At 40.4% G+C, this 18908-nt stretch overlaps 1 protein-coding gene across 1 annotated transcript in view; it reads left to right on the top strand.

Moving 5' to 3' along the window:
- The window catches only part of ZNF827 (zinc finger protein 827), a 105157-nt gene that overhangs the window by 9726 nt on the left and 76523 nt on the right, over positions 1-18908 (top strand). Inside the window, exon 2 of the mRNA XM_013951834.2 lies at positions 15400-16410. Within this exon, the coding sequence (XP_013807288.2) occupies positions 15400-16410 (1011 nt within the window). The remainder of the gene's footprint in view (positions 1-15399; positions 16411-18908) is intronic.

Below are 18908 nucleotides of genomic sequence, written 5' to 3'. Positions count from 1 at the left end.
GTAGTGTGCATAAAGTACCTCGAGTGAGTAAGGGGGCAGAGTAAAATGGCTAAATCAGGAGCACATTATTTACCAAAAATAGAGCAGGAGAAGCTGCATATAGCAAAAATAAACAGAAACTAGTTAAAAACAAAGGAGATCTTTGTAAGAGCTGGCATGCTGGCCTGATGTCACCTGCTATGCTTGAGTGTTGCCATACATGTGGTTTGTGAATTCCCCCCTTCATTTTGTGACCTCTTGATAGAGGTTGTAAACACAATGGGGATAATTAAAGATGTTGTAGCAGCTTGCTCTGAGGCTTCCCTTGTTTTGGTTGTTGCAGTCTACCTACTATGGTAACACAGGGGTTTCTACTTGATTTTGTTGTTTCATTTATTTTACTAATCACTCAAGCAACCTTCATAAAGGTGTTCTGAGGCAATAATTCTCCATATTCTAACAGTACTTTTCTAAGAATCAATGTTTTGAGTAATTAGTGTGGGATTTTTCTTTCTATGTTTTAGTAAGAGGGAAAGAAAGTTCACAGTATTTGCTGTCACTACCTTCCCAACTTCAATATTTGGAATAATTTAAGATGACTTCACTGAGTTCCATTTAACTTTATTTTTAAACTAGAACTTGGTATCCATTATCAGCAATAGGCCAGCTTCACAGCCGCCTTCTTATTCCCCCTTGTGCTGCTCGGCTGATGCAGACGTTATGGAAGTTGCCTTTGCCTTCCCAGACGGGGATTCCCATTGCATGGGGGGGTTCCTAGGGGGGAAATAATGTTATTGTTTCTTACATCTCCATATCACTGAAATCTAGACTAGACTGAATCAGAGTCAAAAAGGGTTGGAGATGGAACATACTTGGATCTACTTATTCCTAGTTAGGAGCCATTTCCAGCTGCTGTAGATGAACCATTCCCCAGGCTGCTCTGACCTAGGCTGAGTCTAGATTAGAATGCACAAGGGAGAATTGGAGGGCTGTAAAGGCTCATGCTGTGTTTCTCCTTTGCCAGCTACTCAGATGTCACACGTGAGAGAATCTGGCCCCATGCATAAGCTGAATAGGAGCATCTGGATTATTGAATATATAGGAGTAGTGATTTTTCAGGATTGTATGGAAGGGATTGCTTTTGCCAGAATGCCATTGGGACTGTTAGGAATTTAAGATGTCTTATTCGTGCTCAGAGGGGAGAAAAGGAAATATTGAGCTGACTGAAAAAGGGCAAAGTAAGCAGAAGTCAGAATGCACAACAGTACATCGTATCAGTGAGGCAGGCAAATGCAAACACTTCTTTGACAGTTTTTCAAACTTCAATATGTTCCTTAGTCGAGGTTTATGTGAAGAGCAGCCAGCCATTCTTCTGCAGCAACAAAGAGACATTTGCGATAGGGGGAGAGAGACACTATGCTCTTCTTCCGTCTTCAAAAGCTAGCCCTTAGAAACTGGCTGGGTTGACTTTATGCTCAGGACATGAAAACCTGCCTTTAGCAAGCAAGAATTTTTCTCTTGCTATTTTTCTCGTGCTGTAAATTATAACTGTGTTGTTTAGAATGGTTTTCGCAACCAAGAGTCCTAGACCCAGTATAAACAAATACCAGTCTCCAATGACAGAGCTTTCTGGGTTATATTGATGTTTGAGGGGATATTTGGAGGCTCAGAAGGACAGTTTACAGACAAGAAAGCTCCAGCTTTTTGGAGTTCTTGTTTTTTCTTTTTTTCCCTTTGGTTCAACAGGAAGTTCTCTTCAGATAGTCTTCATGCCTATTGAAAGAAAGCTTCACAGACAGCTTGTCTTCAGCTTTAATCCTTCTGTGATGCTACTGCACTGATAAGAATCAGTTTTCATCCTTCTCCAAAACCAGAACCACTTGTGATATAATCGCTGCTTTTATCACTGTCATTCTTCTTTTTTCACTCTTTGCCAGTCAGTATTTGCAGTAAGTTTTCTAGACCAGCTGGAGAAGATTGGTCAGCCTTTTCCTATAGACAGGGAAGTAGAGAAATATCTATTTTTCATTTTGGTAGTATCACTACTTTATCAGTGTCACTGCCTGAAGACTACTGGCAGTTTCAGAAGTTAATAGAATGAGAATTTATTTGGAACTGGTTCAAGGGAAGACACAGTATGCCTTTAATCTCTTGGAGACAAGATGAAAAGTGAAGGTTGCCTTTCCTATTATTCCAGGCATTATTGGCCGGGCTTGTGATGTTAGAACCAGTAGTCATGGAGAAAGCAGATCAGAAATACCATGTTCTTCCATAGGACTTCTGAAGCTTCTCTCGCCTGTGTGTTTCCTGGACCTCTGTTTTCTACAATAGCGATTAGACATCTGCAAGTACTTTTAAGAACTACCTCTTGTGTAAGGAAGACCAGGAAATACAACTTCTCCTTTGTTGTATTTGATTAGTGCACAGGACTTTCAGTCAGGGAGCCAGCCTGCTGTCCTAGGCATGTATGACACAGAACAAAATACAGTTTCAGCCCAAAAGAGAGCCTGTATTCTAATTAGATGTACTGCAGAAAAGATGCACTTGGCAGTTTCTCAGAGAAACCCAGATAACAAGGGTTGAAGATAGCAGTTCTTGAGGAACAGAAAGAAGCAGAAAAAAACCAGAAAACATATTCCTTGAAATAACTGTATGTGTTTTGGATGTTGCTATATGTTCTTACAGTGTTTTTGAAATCTTTTGAAGAGCTTTCCTCAAGTTCTGCAACTACTCTGGGCTTGCGTTACTCTGTCCCTGTACAAACCCTGGTGAGATTTCTCCCCTTCTCAATTCCAAAATTTGACTTTGCCTTTCAAAAGATATTGAAACCAGATCTACCGCACAGTCCTTTGGATTTAATAACTCCTTTGTCTACAGGAAGAAGCATATTTCATTTTCCTTTTGGTTTCAGCTCCTATCACCCTTTTCAAGAAATCTCCTGCTATTACCAGTGAGAGAGGAGGTATGGAAAAGGAAATTCTTCTGGGATCATGTGCATCTACCTTGCCATAGATTTGATAGTCCCATTTTGAGCCTAAACCAGTTCACTGCTTTTAGGCAAGGATAACAGCCTTCTGTGTTTTTCCCATACTTTTATTGCACCTTTGAGGATTGGACTGTTCTTTAGAGTCCCAGAAGGGACACTAAAGCATGTCTACCTTGAAGATGAAATCAGTAACTATGGCGCTTCAGTAGCATTGTTTCCTTGTGTTCACCTTCCTTTCTCTGTTAATGATTCCTTCCCATTTTATAGGGTGGGGGATTTTGGACTTAATATGAGGAGCTGAAAGGAGACAGGGAACTTCATAGCCTGTGTATATACTCAGCTCCGCAGGGAGGTAGTGATGGAGCAGCAGCAGGTGCTCTCGCTGTGGCATTCAGGTTTGCTGAGAGAAGGAGGGTTGTGCATTGAGCGAGAGTAAACATGGAGAAAGTGGCCTCAAATAACGATAGTGAGGGAGCTTTGTTTTCTGGAGCTATGACTGTGGTGTTTAGAATCCTTTTTTTAAGTAAGCCTGTTGTAATCTTGTTTATAGTAATTAAGGATTTCCTAGTAATTTAAACAGTTGTTTTTGGCAATGTACAGATCATCTTCTCATAAGTGCTGGTACTTGTAATGTAAGGATGAAAACATTTACACAGGAATAAAAGTCAAGGAAGCAGATAATTGACCGATTTATCAACCTTAGCAGACAATTTTTTCTGATAACGTCATGGTAGCTATGGTAAATTTAATCTTGATTGCTTAAGGGCACAGATCCTATATGGTGTGTACAACACATGAGAGCAACTCCTTGAAATGAATGGGTGAAAGAGCAGGTAATCAGCCAGTGTGGTTTCAGTGCCTAGATTAGCCTTTTGGTCAATGGTGTGTCCCACAGGAAAGTTTGGAATGACACTGCACAGCACAGCTGATAGTGTAGGTGCTTTACTGCTTTTTCCTAGAGCTTTTAGATCAATTCCAGTCTCTCAGGTGATACTAGAACTATTTTGTAAACTGAGTGCCATTCCTAGACCATAATGATAAATTGCAATCGTGATCAGGGAGTTATTTGTTTTCATGCAAATTGTTTGTATGCAACAAAGTGGCATGTTTGGACACTTTCTTTGCTTTAGTCAGCCCTTTTTGCCAGTTGCATTGACACTTGCAACTTCTTGTTCACTTCCTTTCCAACTGGAAGTGTGACTAAAATCATGTTGCTCTGGTGACCTCAGCAGTTTTAAGTGACTAGCTGCATTAAAATGAGTTGCATATATCAAGGTACATCAGTGTTATATAGCCTAAACAGATTGTTTTTTTCTTGGCTGCTGTAAATTGTTAGGTACATGTAAGGATGCTTGTGCCTACTTTTTACTGCTGGGGTTGCGATTGTGCTGAGGCTTGCAATAGGTTTCAGGCAATGAAGATGCAATAAAGAGTCGAGACAGCTATCGCTGCAGCTGGTTCTGGGGCAGTGGCAGGTCAGGTGCAGGCCTTAATTAAGATGAATTGGTGGCTGGCGAAGGCACTGAGTGAATAAGAGCAGGCAGTTTATAGATGTATCTCAACAACAGAGAATGTAGATATCATGCAAAATAGACTGAACCACTAATTTGATCTGTTACCATATTAAATGAAGTTTAGAAAGAAAAGCTTTCCTGCCTTTTTTGACATCTAAATCATATATCGTATGATAGGAGAAATTGTATTATTCAGGCTTAATGTCCTATTTCAGATGTGCTATGGATGCTTCTTTTCTTGTGAAGTGCTCGCTACATAAAAGTGACACCTATAAGGGAGCTTCTCCCCATTTCCTTCTGGTGTTTGCCAAAGTCTTGTGTGTCCCACTGACAGCCAAGAACAACAGAATCACTTGAAGATGTCTTGAGCCATTCAGTTGGCAGATAAATCCTCTAAACTATGTGTTAGGCTTAGTCTTAGTCTGGGAGATTGATCATCACAGCACCGGAACAGCATTTTAAGGTGTGCAGAAAGAAATTCTGCTGGTCTTACTCGAGTTGTTTGGCAGAGGCTTACCTCCCTGGAAATGTATAAGATACCTTTATTTCTGAGCCTCTCATTCCAGGTTGTAGGTCAAGATTTTATCTGTGATGACTCATGTATGCCCACTCCCTTTCTTTAACTCTGTTGCCTTTTAAGGGAGGACGGGTACCAAGAACTGAGGTTCTTATTCTGATCTTTTCTTTTAGATATCTTAATAATGTGATGTGATCCTTCCGTTTTCTCAAACAGACCTGTCCAAGCGAGTGGATCTTGTGTTCCATAACACCTAAACAGAACTGTAGGCTGCTAGATTGAGAGTGTTGGGGTACTTCACTACCCGAGCTCATAATGATTGTTTAGCTTGACCATAGTTTTCTCTTTCTCTTTCTCTTTCTCTCCCTCTCTTTTTCTTTTTGTAAGTCAGAGATAATTGCAGCCTGAGATCTTGTCAGAAAAAACTCTTGATCTAGATGTCTTCTACCTCAAATATACCATAGAAGACTATGCCTACAATCAAACTACTGCAATACCATAGCCATTTGGAAGGACCTTCCAATAACTGAGCCTCTAGTTTGCAGGTAGGCTGTGTTTAAGATAAGGCAGTTTTATGCTTCTGCTCAAAATTTACTAATCTAGACACTAGTTCTGTGCTCAAAGACTTCATTAATGAGCTGCCAAAGGAGTGAAATCTCTTTTCTCACTCATGGAGTTTCATTCAAGGGTGACTTTAAAATATTATGGGTTCCTGTATTTGCCATTCATATAATTATCCCCTGCAATAATATGACCTAGAGTGGAAAATAAGTTCTGGCATTTAGAGATCTTCTGGCCTTAGCCAGCTTTTCCAAACTGTTTTCTAGAATTGTTTGAGGGTTTATTTCTAATACAGGTCCATCTTGAGAATTCTTAAAATATTTCTTCTCCTTTCTGAAGTGGGCGGAGATGACAGGCCTAGGTTCTTTATGTGCTAAGGGTAGTAGAAATGTTGAGAATAATGTTCAACTCTTCATATTTTGGAGGTGCCAGTTTCTCTACTACCTTTCAGTGTTTGATACTTTTCTCACTGCAACAACCTATTGTCTTAAACATCTGTCTAACACAATACAAATGAATAAGCAGAATGAATTTTGGATAACTGGGAATAATTTTAGGAAATTTTAAACTTTCTTGTAACTAACAAGAGGTAGAATTTCTCATCATTGTAATGAGCTAAACATGTAAGTGGGCCCCCTATTTTAAATGCGTGCTGAAGTAAATGATGCACTACTACTCTAGGTGCAGAGTATCTCTCTGGGCAGACTTGCAAATGGACCGCTTGAATCATCCAAAATCATTAATGCTAATTCTCATTTCAAATAGAGCTGATCTCCTGCATAGTTAGTTTGTCCTCAAATTCATAATGCTCTATCAGAGTCTTAATTTAACTGATTTTAAAAGGCCCAGGGAAATCTGCAGTTCCTGATAAGGGCTTTTTGAGTCTGGTTCAGAAGAATTGAGTTGATGCCTGAAAAAGTGTTTGGTTTTGTAGCAAGCAGTTTATCATAGTCTCTTTTCATCAGGCTAAAAAAAGGTGAATTCCTTTGATCTATTAATGTACAAACTTCAGCTTTTTCAATTGGCCATATTCCTATAGCATACAAATCATTGGGATCACTGGCTGGTGCTTTATGAAAGGTGAATCTAAACTCAACTGTAGATTACCATAGGATGTTCACAAGGGCCTGTGGAAGAAACTTTCAGTAAGGCTGGCTGTGGTGTTTTGCTCAGTCTCTGTAAAAGGGAGACTACTTTAACAGACAAAGGCATCTTGGCCATAGTGTCCAAATTATCTTACTTGACTTTGGGAGTGTAAGGTGTTGTTCTGAATAACTGTTTATCCCGCTTCAGGCATGCGTGGTAATACTTACATTAAGCCTTAAGCACAGTTTCAGTTACATAATACAGTTCATTTTGATGTATTTCTATGCTACTACTCCATCTCTCCTCAACAACTGGAGCAGTTAAAGCTAGCTGAGATTAAGGTAGGCCATTTCATAGAGTTACACTACAATGAGAAGGCATCTTGCTCCTGTCACTGAGGGAGAGAAAGCAGGTAGCTTCTTCTAATCTGGGTGGCTGGTGACCCATTTTTACCCTAAGAAAACTGAGTTAATTCAGCAAAAAGTGGAAGTTCAATATAGGGTTACTAACTATAAGCTCTTCCCTAGAACAGAGGAATAGTTAATGTTTCTTGGAGGCAAGATGTCAAATATGCATCATACTAGGAGTTATCTTTTGAGTAACTTGATGTTTTAGGTAAGGTCAGACTCACTATCAATCTGAGGTCCTATCTCCTGGTCTGTCAACAACCCCTGAGAACCTTCGTCAAGTAGTAACAGCTCACTTCAGGAGAAATGATGCATCTCTGTCCTCTCCCATGCCAGCTAGTAAAAGAAGGATCTTCTGGTATGGTATGGTAGTGGGATGGTAATGAATCCCCTTTGAAACATTTATTCTGGGACTAGTGACTGAAAATGAAAGGCCTTTGCCTCTGTTTCCCTTCCACCACAGAATTTTTCTCCTTTGAAGGAAAGGAAGTAAAGGCAGTTTTGAGTTCTCTGTGAAATGCTTTTTCAGTAGTCCATCCTGCCTTCCTCCTTCCTTGGAGTCCATGATGCCTGGATTCTGCCTCTGAGAGGCACTGTACATGCATTTTGCCCATTTATAATTGGCTAGCAGTTGGCAAACCTGAGCGCGTGGGACTTCTGCACGCTCACAGTTAGTGACACTTGTAGTGGCACAGTTAGAAGGTGCATATGGACAAAGCATCCTGAAGAGTTCCAGTTACTACAAAGTAATTAAATTATTTTTGTGTCATTTTGTTGGTCTTGGAGCCCTGTGTGGGTTTTTTGTTGTTGTTTGTTTGTTTTTAAAGCAGTACCAGAGAAATTGCTAGGTGAATATTCTGGGGCTTTCTTGGAAGTGGATTTTTAAAGCCTCTTTAAGTTAAGGATAAAATTAGAGGATACAGGCCTTGTCTTTAAAAGCTGTGACTTTTTTTTTCCCCTTTCCTCCTTCCCTCCAGTTAGGAATATCATTATTTTAGAAGATGTGGAGATGAAATATGGAGCCCTACCTAGGGCTTCTCTTCCTGTCTAATTGTGTGAGCATTTTCACAGATCTTAAACACGGGGGAGAAGGACAGAACAGAAGAGCTATGGCTTTCTGGCAGTTCCTTCTTGCAGCTGTGCTGCTCTCTCTAGGTCAGCCTGCAGTAGCGAAATTTGGTTCAAGCATCAGCAACACTGCTGAACTATTTTGTGATGAGGTCAAGAGTTGAATAATCATCCCATTGATAAGTGAGCGAGGCAGAAATTTCACTGAAAGAGGACAGTGACTTTCTGTGCTGCTTACCTATTATAGGTCACAGAAATCACGAAGGGAAAATGGGGGACGGCGTGCACTCTAGCACATGACTGTTTATGTAACTGTGACTTCTAAGTTTTATTTGCTGCAGTTGATGTAATAAAAGGAGTTAAGTCAGGCCTTTGTGTCTTTATTAAAATCATGATTTTCTTGCAAGCATCCCTGTGGGAAAATCAACATTGCTGCTGCTCTGGATGTACAGCCTATTCAGATGTGGCTGTAAATGCTTTTTAGAGGTGGAACCGTTGAGATGTCAGTGCATAGTGTGCCCAGCTTTTCTGAGGCAGTCCTGCAGCATGTGCAACTGCATGGTCTGGTGGGTGTGGGAACCCACAAAGGTTGTCCAGCCCAAAGAAATGATTTTTTTTTTTTTTTGAAGTGTTTAAAAAGGCAGCCTGAATACAAAAAAAGCAGTTTGCAGGTGGCTGGTCTAAGCAATTTATATAGGATACCATAGAACAGACTTCCCAGGTATGACCACCATTTTTTAGGCTTGTATATGCTGCTTTCTGTAGTACCTGCATGTGAAATTAGCAAGGCTTTACGTGAAGCTGACACCCAGAGGCAATGTGAATTAGAAAGTGATATGTTATTAGCAAGTAATCTCTTGTAATTATTATTTTTTTCCATTGCTAAAATGATGCACTTACACAGCATATGTAGTTTACCTAAAGGTCTTTACTGTATTCAGCCATTAGCTCCTTCATTCTTTTCTTCTCTGCATTATCTGGTCTGCACTAAATTTTGACATGATACTTTCATGGCTGATAACTCTCATCAAATGTGCAGTTTACAATTAGGACTTCAGGATCCTCTCCTCTAATTTCATCCTGGAGCTTCTCCAGTATGGCATCTACTCTCCGCATTCCACTAAAACTGTTCTGCCCAGGGTGGCTAGCAACTGGTCACTGGCAAATTTCAAGGCTTCTGTGCCGGTGGTACTTACCTGGTTTGGCCAGAGGACGTAAGCATCCTTATGTATCCAATTCTAAAGGGCTTAAAGTGGCTGGCTGTCACAGAGCTAAAATGCAGGCATGATGGGCAGGTGTTCGCTTGCTGAACACACAGCCATTGTGTGATGGGAACCTCCTGTTATTTGTGTTTGAGGCTGATGGTTACAGTTATGATGTAATGTGGATAACAGCACCTGTAAGAGAGGGGTTATCCTGAAACAGTCTGCTAGAACAGTGTAGTTTGTCCCATGGCTCACTCCCTAGTCCCTGTTTGAGGGATCTAAGAAAGAAGGCAGGAGGGAGTAGGTCATGGGATTTTGGTGCTTTGTGCTGGTGACTTGAAGCCATCTTGGAGGCCAAATATGAGCACACCAGCTAACTCTGTTTTGCCTCTTTCTTCTCTTTGACTATAGCAGTTGACCATGCCTTATCAGTTCTCAACTGCAGCTTCTCCTCATTCACCCCCCTTTTCTTGCTCTTCTCCAGAGAAGTCGCATGAGGCTGAGCTCTGATTGCTCAGCTGTTGTCTCTGCCTTATTTTGATGCGAGTACTTATTTACTTGACCTTAAACTGATTGTTCACCTGAGTCAGCCTGTCTTTCCCCAGAACTCTCTATGGATGTCTTACTATTTCATTTAAATTTAATGTGACCTTTTAAAGTCCTTAGGCACCTTTTCAGAGCTCCCCAATTTGCCAATGTAGACCTGTCACTTAATCCTAGCTCTTTCAGTTGGCCTAGGTATAATATTTAGTATATGATAATAAAGTAAATGGTTTGTGATAGGCAAGAGGGATGGAATAAGGTAAGCTATTACACTACAATTTGTTAATCTAGCTTTGGTTAGGCTAAATAGATGCTATGGGATCAGGAAGATACAAGAGGTACCAGACAGAAGTAAGCTGGGTCAACAGATTAGGAAGACAATCTGGGTAACAAATAGCCAAAAAAAGGTAACTATTACCTTATTTAGATTGACACAAACTTCAGTGATCATATCTAAATACCTTATATAGATCAAGATATTTGATATCAAGATGATAAAAATGGCATATGGTTCCCCTACCACCTTAGATTCTGCACCTGCAGTTTCCCAGACTTTTCTTGAAACATAACCGCTGAAGTTAGGGCAATCTTATCTAATTTACCTGATCAGTAATTTTCATGTGAACATTTCTGTGAAATGATTTGACTTATCTACCTTCTTTTATATTTGACTTAGTTTTCATTCTGTAATCCCATAATTATCATTTGCATATGTTTCATATCACTGTAGCATATGGATTTGCTGGATTTGGATGTTATTTCTGTATTACAGTTTAGTTTACTCATTATACTGAATGATTAAAGTGAAATTTTGTCCCTCTTACCATGAAAATACAGTGTCTTTGGGGTGGGTTCCTTAACTTTAGCCAGTTCTCAAATAATGTCTGGTGGTCAAGATCATGTTCTTTCAATCACGGCTGATGTTTTTACTGGCCAAATCTGTCACTCGGTTCCATAACTTTGAGACTCTTCCCTTCTCCTTGTGTTGTACCGACTGTTTCTAGATCACAGTCTGCTACATCCGTATTTCTTCACTCCTAGTCCATACAAAGTGGAACTGTGGATCATCCCCTCACACCTTCTGCTTTCGTGAATGGCGTGTGTAAATAATGTTAGCTGTAGTTAAACAGTTTCTAGTATTTGAATTAGGTGGCTGGATCTATAAATCAACAAACATGTTTGTCTGACTTTTTCAGTTTTCAGCTGCAAGTTGTTTGGGCAGGTTAATATTCACATTCTTATTGATAAAAGGGTCAAATTCTATTCACCACTTTAAGTATGAGGGCAGGTGCCCACAAAGTTAAATGATGTACTTTGGGATCAATAAGATTTGCCTTTCAAACTGGTCTCTTGAAGAGGAAGCAGAACTTCTACATATTTGAAAACAAGCAGATGAGTGGGCAAGCAAAGCAGCTGGCACTTCTTCAAGGAGTGCTTTTGCACACATTTGTGACTTTGCCAAAGATGATTTGATATTGAGCTACATCAGTGGCAGCAGTTGCCCAGCAGTATTTTGGTGCCTTTTATTGTTGCTGACAGGAGTGGGAAGGACTTGTGTGTGGTTCCTGGGTGCTCTGCAATGGGGTAGTCCTGAAGCACCCAGAACACCTGTGACTTCCACTAGTTACTACCAGTGACAAATGATTTAGGAAGCAGTTCCCCCTCCAGAACTGCTGTGAAAATCAGGGCAGAGAAGCATTGACAGGTCCTGCCTCTTGAACTGTGATGAGAAGGGGTAATCTGATGAGTAGTTATTCGGTAAAAGCAGGTGAGATTCCCAGCCAGGTCTTACTCCAAATGAAGCTGGTGAGAATTTGCCCCTAACACTTAAGTTACCTTTATGTGCTTTGAGAGTTCTGTGTAGTTTCTTACCCACACTGAACTTTTCAGGCTTAAATAAAAATGAAATGCTAGTAGCTGAACATTCATAAGTAATTCTGTAATAACAAACTATAATATGTTTATGGTAGAGAGAGGAAATTTAAACATATTTCTATTCCAAGATTTCAAAGACTTCTCACTCCTCAGTAATGTTGCAAAAGCGGGAGGGAAGTGTCATCAGATCTTTCACAAACCTGAACCTCTGCTGAAGTTTGTTGACAGGTAGATGGGGTTTGGCTCCTGTTTCAGACAAACCTGGTCCAGGTGTCCTATCAGTCCTCTGAGTTCTGAGGGAAGGTTTTGTTTAATTTGAAATCATAGGAAAGTTGGTGGTTCGGGCTGATTTCTCCTGGAGTTCTCAAGCTTGTTCAAACTCACAGATTTGCAAGTCTGTGTAAATTAAAATCCTGCCCTGAAGGCCTTGAATGACAAGTTTGCTTGGAAATGAAATTGCCAGGCTTTGCAGTTGTGCTTCTAAACAAACTCACTAGTTTTAAAAGGCGGTTTGACTGTGTTTGTGATAAGACAGTGATGCCAGCTTTTTCAGCATTAACCTTACAGCCTTAAAATACAGTGGATCTGATATTGCAACAAGGGAGAGAATTACTCAAAAGAGGAAAATTAGAACAGTGTCAGCAGTCAGGGGTCTGGTTTCTGGATACTGAAAGAAACTGCAGTGGCCAAAAAAAAAAAATCCATTTGGTTTTTGGGATAGAGATGCTCCAGAGGAAATTTGCACTTTGTTAGAGGCCACTTAAAGATTTGGAGACAGCTGCAGTGGTCACAGGTAGATAGCAACAGGAGGGGGAGCTCTCACTGCATTACCCAAAGAGGAGGGATGTTCTGGGCTGTGAAGCAAGCTTATAAGTGTGAAGGAAGGATACAGCGCTCCTGCTGCTCCCCGGCTTCAAAAGATTGCTGGCTGCCCTCCCTATAGGCGAGACCAATGGAGAATGTGCGTGTTTATAAAGAGAAAAGTGATCCATGTCCTGTTTTCAGCTCTTCTGCCTTCACTGCTTTTTTTGGTGCCAGGCATAGTGTCATTGTGTGAAGGCTGTATTGCAGCCCTGCTATAGCAGATGGAGTTCTTTTTCTCCCATCCTTGCAGTCAACTTCAAATACTAATTCCTAAGGTACTGTGAATGTTCCCTGAGAGGTCAGCCCTTGAGAGGAGAGAGAGACAGTGAAAATATGCGGGATGTTACTTTATGTGTTTAGAGCAAAAACAGGTGCAGGTGAGAAGGAAGAATTCATTTCTGATGCAGGCAGGACAAATAAGATTGAAAGATTTATAAAGCTGTGTTATTTAATTTGTATTTTAAAGGGCTGGTTGCAAGTAGGAAATATGTCAAAAGTAAGAAATGGAAGTACGTGGCACAGAAAAGAGAAGCTCAGGGCTAAGCAAGCAGGAGAGTTCTCTAAAATATGAGCCCACTTCCTTCTGTAACCATTTATATTCAATCTTTAATTTTTTGCTAACTCTCTGAGCAAGGAGAAATGCAGTTCTCCCTCCCTATTTATGGATGGGGAGCAGAGACAGAGAGAGAGTTGGGGGCGGGGGGTTGTTTTAACATGGGCAGATGCAAACAGACACACAGAGGCAAGTTGTGGGATGCAAGCTAGCTCTGGCTCAGAAGCTGCAGAGTGGTGTCAGTTCCGGGCTGTGTCCCAGGCAATGTGCCCTGCTCTTGGGATACTGCTTTGGGCAACATGCCAGGAAGATGGCTTCATTGCTTCCAAGCTAAAATTTGCTTGGATTTGGAAGAGGAGAGGGATCTTGCATCTGTCTGCACCCAACTGTGCAGGGGTGCCTCAAGGTGCTTGTTTAGTGTTCATGGGATGAGATGGGAATACGCTCTGCTTTCTTGTAACCTGAGCAAGTGCTGGATCGACTGATTAGCATCTGTCTTTATTTGAATGTGCATGGTGTTGGCCTTCATGTGCATTGTTGTTAATCTTGCTTCATCTGTGATGTTATCTTGGATAATATAAAATTATTTTTATATAAGTGCTTTGGGTTTTGCTTGACTTTTTGTTTTGAATAGGAAAGATGGAGGCCCTCTTCTGTTTAAAATAGTAATCTAAGGTAAAAGAATGGTTTTATTGTGGGCTCTCAAAACGTTGATGACAATTTTTCAAATGGTTTTGAGAAAAAGCAACTTACTGTGAGGCACTATTCCTCATATTCTGTATGACATGATTTAAAACATATCTTTGCCTTCGGAGTGTATGTTGGTATTTCTGCACTGTGATACAGCTGGCTGAGTCTTTCCTTCTTAAATTCATTGTTTAAAAGCAATAATATAAATCTAAGTTTTCATTTATTAATTTCTATCCAATTTTTGTCATTTGATGGATTTAAATAGGGAATCTGGGAATAATAGGTGATCATAGGTACAGAACATATCGTGCAGGCTTGTTTCAGAATGTCCGGAGGGTTATATTAAATCCTTTTGTTTTGTTACAGTATGATTACTAGGATTCTTCTGTAGCATAGGACATTCAGTCTAAAAAGTGAGAAGTGTGAGAGGTGCCTGGCAAGGGAAGATAGCATGAATTTAATTCTAGCATTGCTGTTGTTCTTGGCTACTTTCTGATTGGCCAGCAAGATCTAAAAAAAATAAAATAAAATAAAAATTTGGTCACGTTATGTTACTCTGAATACCTGCTGGGAGGAAAAGCAATCCAGGGTCACAGCACCTTAAACACTACCACTCAAGTCTCAGGAGACACTCTGTTGCAGTCACCTGAGAAGAGAAAATGAACTAACTGCATAGGGATGAACACTTCTTCCCTCCTCCCCCCCCCCAAACTGAGTTCAGTTTAGGATGGCCTTTAAAACTTTAATATTATTGAAAAGTGACAAGCAAATGAAAAGCAAGTAGTGTCTATATAAGGGGGGAAAAAACCCCCACCAAACATCAGTTTTGTGTGTACGATATTTCTCTTCCAAATTGCTGGGGAAATGAATGCTTTAGCATTCATGCATTACTCATCTCAGCTGTTCAGAAATGAAGTGTGTGTTATCATCAGTACAAATTTTATTTTATTTTAGATAGGGGTCACTGCAGGATTGGGCTGAGATTTAAAGTCACTGGAAGAAAATACTTGGAATAGCTGCACAACTGGTCTGCTTTTGAAAGCATCTCTGTGTTAGCTGTACAGATGCTCAATTATTTAAGTTTCTGAGCCTATTAGATCCCTGCTTTACACCACAGAGTTCATAATATTTTGCAGAATGTGCAGACTACATTGATAATAAAATAACTGCAATATATGAATGGTGCCCTGGTGATATATTTGTATTGTATTGTTGCAGTTTTACCTGTTTTAATCATACTGACTTAGAGAAACCTTTAATATCTACTAAAACCCTGAAGGATGACAACCTTGCCAGGATTTCTTCTTTAAAGAAAACCTCATTCTTTTTCAAAAATTTTTTCTTAATCACTCAATCCAGGCTGATGCCAAGTTCATGAACTTTAGGGGGATGTTAAGCCTGGAGGGTCATATAGAGGACTGCCCTTCATTAGACTGATGTTGGGGAAGGGCAGAGCCCCTGGGGTGTTTTGGACTTTAAAAACATCCTTCATGCTAAGAAGTTGTTTTGCACTGATTTGGAAGTAAAACCATTGTTCTTGGTTCCACGCAGATGGTACTAGACAGGAAGAAGTAGAAGGTGAACTCAGTGAAGAAGAACGCTGGTTTGGAAATTCTTCAGAGACTCCTTCAGAAGCATCATATGGAGAAGTCCAGGAGAACTTTAAGCTGTCTCTTGAGAACAGAATCCAAGAGCAGTCCACTTCCCCAGATACTTCTTTGGGACGTGCAACTCCGAGCAGCAACACAGTGGAGGTGGGAACCATTGAAAATGAAGCTCTAAGAGACCCGTTACAGAGCAAAGAGCACCTTTCTCCTGATGTGCCATCTCTGTGTGAAGAAGAATCTCCTGGTTCAAATAAGCCACTGAGTAGTAACCTGAGACGGCTACTGGAGGCTGGCTCCCTCAAGTTGGATGCTGCTGTCACAGTCAATGGCAGAGTTGAGTCCCCTGTAAATCTTGGCTCAAATCTCTCCTTTTCTCCACCTGCTCATCATGCCCAACAACTAAGTGTTCTTGCCAGAAAACTTGCTGAGAAACAGGAGACAAGTGACCAATACAGTGCAAGTAATCACTTTATATGGAATCAAGGTAAGTGGTTGCCAAACTCAACCACCACCTGTGGTTTGTCACCTGATTCAGCTATCCTGAAACTGAAGGCAGCAGCCAATGCTGTTCTGCAGGACAAATCTCTTTCAAGGACTGAAGACACTATTAGGTTTGAATCCTTTTCTTCACCTTTTAGTTCTCAGTCTGCCAGCTCCACCTTAGCAGCTTTATCAAAGAAAGTGAGTGAAAGAAGCATGACTCCTGGGCAGGAGCACCCTCCTCCAGCAAGTTCTTTCCTTTCTCTGGCTTCCATGACCTCTTCAGCTGCCCTACTCAAGGAGGTTGCTGCAAGGGCTGCAGGCAGCCTGTTGGCTGAGAAGAAGAAATCACTGATTGCTGAGGATCCCCTGCAACTTTCAGAGATGAAGCAAGAGAAAGCAACTCCCCCGCAGTCTTTGGAATTATTGTTACTGCCAGTCCCTAAGGGAAGAGCATCCAAACCCACTAGTACAGGTATGGATTCAGTTTGAGCCACTAAGTAGAACGTGTTTGTTTTGCTGTAGACTTAAATAACATTTCTTTGGTGGGTCTGGATTTGCTTTGGTTCCATGTGTTATGAGAATAAGAACTAGCTACTCTAGGTAAACAATAGAAGAGCTTTCTAAAGTATCACTTAAAGACCAAACTGTCACAAATGTTTTCATATTTGAAAAATATGAGTGTACAGTTCAGTTGGTTTTTTTATTATTTTTTATTCCATACAATTGTGTTTTTCCCCTCTCACCAAGTTCAGAATAGGGCCACAGAAAGTATTTAATGTGAAAGATCAAAAAATCCCTTTCAGGGAGCTCGTGGTATCAAGTAAGCATGTACAAAACCAGTGCTTTTGAAATATTGGACAAGGGAGAATTCTCCCTCCCGCTGTCTGTCACAAATGGACTTTTGTATAATCACTTACTACCCTGTCCTAATTTACCAGAGTATATTATTATGTTGCCACTTTTCATTAAAATTTTTGCAGCAGCATGAACAAATCTCACGTTTGGTCTTTTACAGTCCTTTGTCACAATAAAAAAAAAAGAAAAGAAAAGAAAACATTTTTCTAATTTAGCTCAACAAGAACCATTTTACACTTCTGCCTTCCCTCCACCAGTTCCAGCTGTTGGCATTCAAGGATAGGCATATAGGGAATAAGAAGAAACAGTCTTGGTAACAAAAGCTTTCAAGAATTGGCAAGCTATGCAGGGAAATTTAAATGATCCATTTTCAAAATAAGGAAAAAGATTTCTTTTACCTCTTTTTATAAAAAGTTCACATCCCTGATTCATATTTCTGGTAGTGACATTCTGCTGTAGAGGATAAGGAAGCGTATCAGGTATCTTTGCAAGATATACAAAGTGATTTAGTATATTAGAGCTTTACCAGTATGAGTTTTATCAGGAATATTAGCCTAACTGTACAGGTATAGCTAGTCAGTGTACAAGCGTGAGGCCTGACTTGGGCTTTGGATAGTTGCACCTGCAGTTTTTCCAACTTAGCTTTTTTATTTAGGAATAGTATGAGGTCTGATCTGTCCCTGTGCAGCTCTTGGTAAAAACTCATAGAGGAGAAGCTATTGCATGGACAGCAATTCTCGTTCCTCCCTTGAAGGAGGAGGGGGAGGGATACAACAAGGTGCAGCTGATACGTTTTTTTTAGTTAGCTACATCTGTTCTGCAAGTGTTTTGCTGGTGTGTTTTGCCAAGGCAGTTAAAGCGGCAAACTATATTTGGCATGGGTCTGGCCTAAGGTTTTCATTAGTTTAGTGTAAGCCCTTTTCAGAGTAACTAAGCTAAACTTTAAAAAAAAAAAAAAAAAAAAAAAAAAAAAAAAAAGCCCTTTCATGTTGGAGTAGGAGTACCCACATGGGGGAGTTACACTAGTATGACTGTAGGCATTGATTTAAGTCAATATACTTTGACAAGTCTAACTTTGGTAGTCAAAATGGTTGTAGTAAAATCCAGATTCTGTGCTCGATTTAAAAAACTGTGGGCTTTGTCTGTGCAGCTAGTACAAGAGGAGTGCTCTGTGTGTGTGGTGTGTGCGTTGGTAGTACCAGCCATTTACAAACTAGCTCTGATGCAGCAAATTCCTAGCAGCTCTGCTCTCTGCTGAAGGCCCCAGCATGCTGTGCTGCTAAAAGATAACAATGAGGGCAGGCTGCCTCAGGTCCCTGCTAACCATGCAACAACCACTTGCTTTTTGTAATATATGGGACTAGTATCCCAAAAGGAAGGGTGTTTCCTCTCGGTTTGTACACACTGGGCCAATGCCAGTTGGCATCCAAGCAAACTTTGTAGTGTAATGTTCATAACAAAAGTTCTTTAAGCGTAAGCCCCCTTTCTGATATGCTATTAATTTTTTGCTTTCTAAATAATTAACCAACTGAAAATAAAAAAATGAGCTGTTGGTTAGCATATCTGGATGTTGATTATGGAAAGCCAAACTCCTTGATTCCTTCTGCCATGGAGAAATGCAGCTCGCAGAAAGAGGTCACTGTTATGTGACCTTTGACTGGAGACATTGCTGTAACAGTTGAGTAGAGTATCCGAGCATGTATATTTGCTGTGAAAATAAACATTACACATTCCTGATTCCTTTTGCACCCATGGCCTTATGGCACTAGCAGCAAAAAATAATACTTCATTTTATAATGTTTTACCTGTTATTGTATGTCTGTTTGCCTTTTGAGTCATGGGGAGGGGGGTTGTCTTGTTCCCAGAGAGGTAAACATCTTTTCCCAGTAGGCATAGATTGAGAGAGATTTTTTTCCCCCTCATACATTGAATAGTTAAGGCACTGGTGAGTTTGCTTGGTTGTTACACATCAGCTTCACTTTCCCACCATGACCATCTAGCTTTGTATGAAAAGTCACAAGTTCAGTCCTCGGTGAGATTAAGTAGTTTTGACCAGTAAGGAGCATCAAAGATGGAGACTACTTAAACAGGAATATGTTAATAACAAGAGTAGAC

Source organism: Apteryx mantelli, chromosome 5 (genome assembly GCF_036417845.1).
Source record: "Apteryx mantelli isolate bAptMan1 chromosome 5, bAptMan1.hap1, whole genome shotgun sequence".
Taxonomy (NCBI): Eukaryota; Metazoa; Chordata; class Aves; order Apterygiformes; family Apterygidae; genus Apteryx; species Apteryx mantelli.
This window is presented reverse-complemented; position numbering and strand designations above follow the sequence as displayed.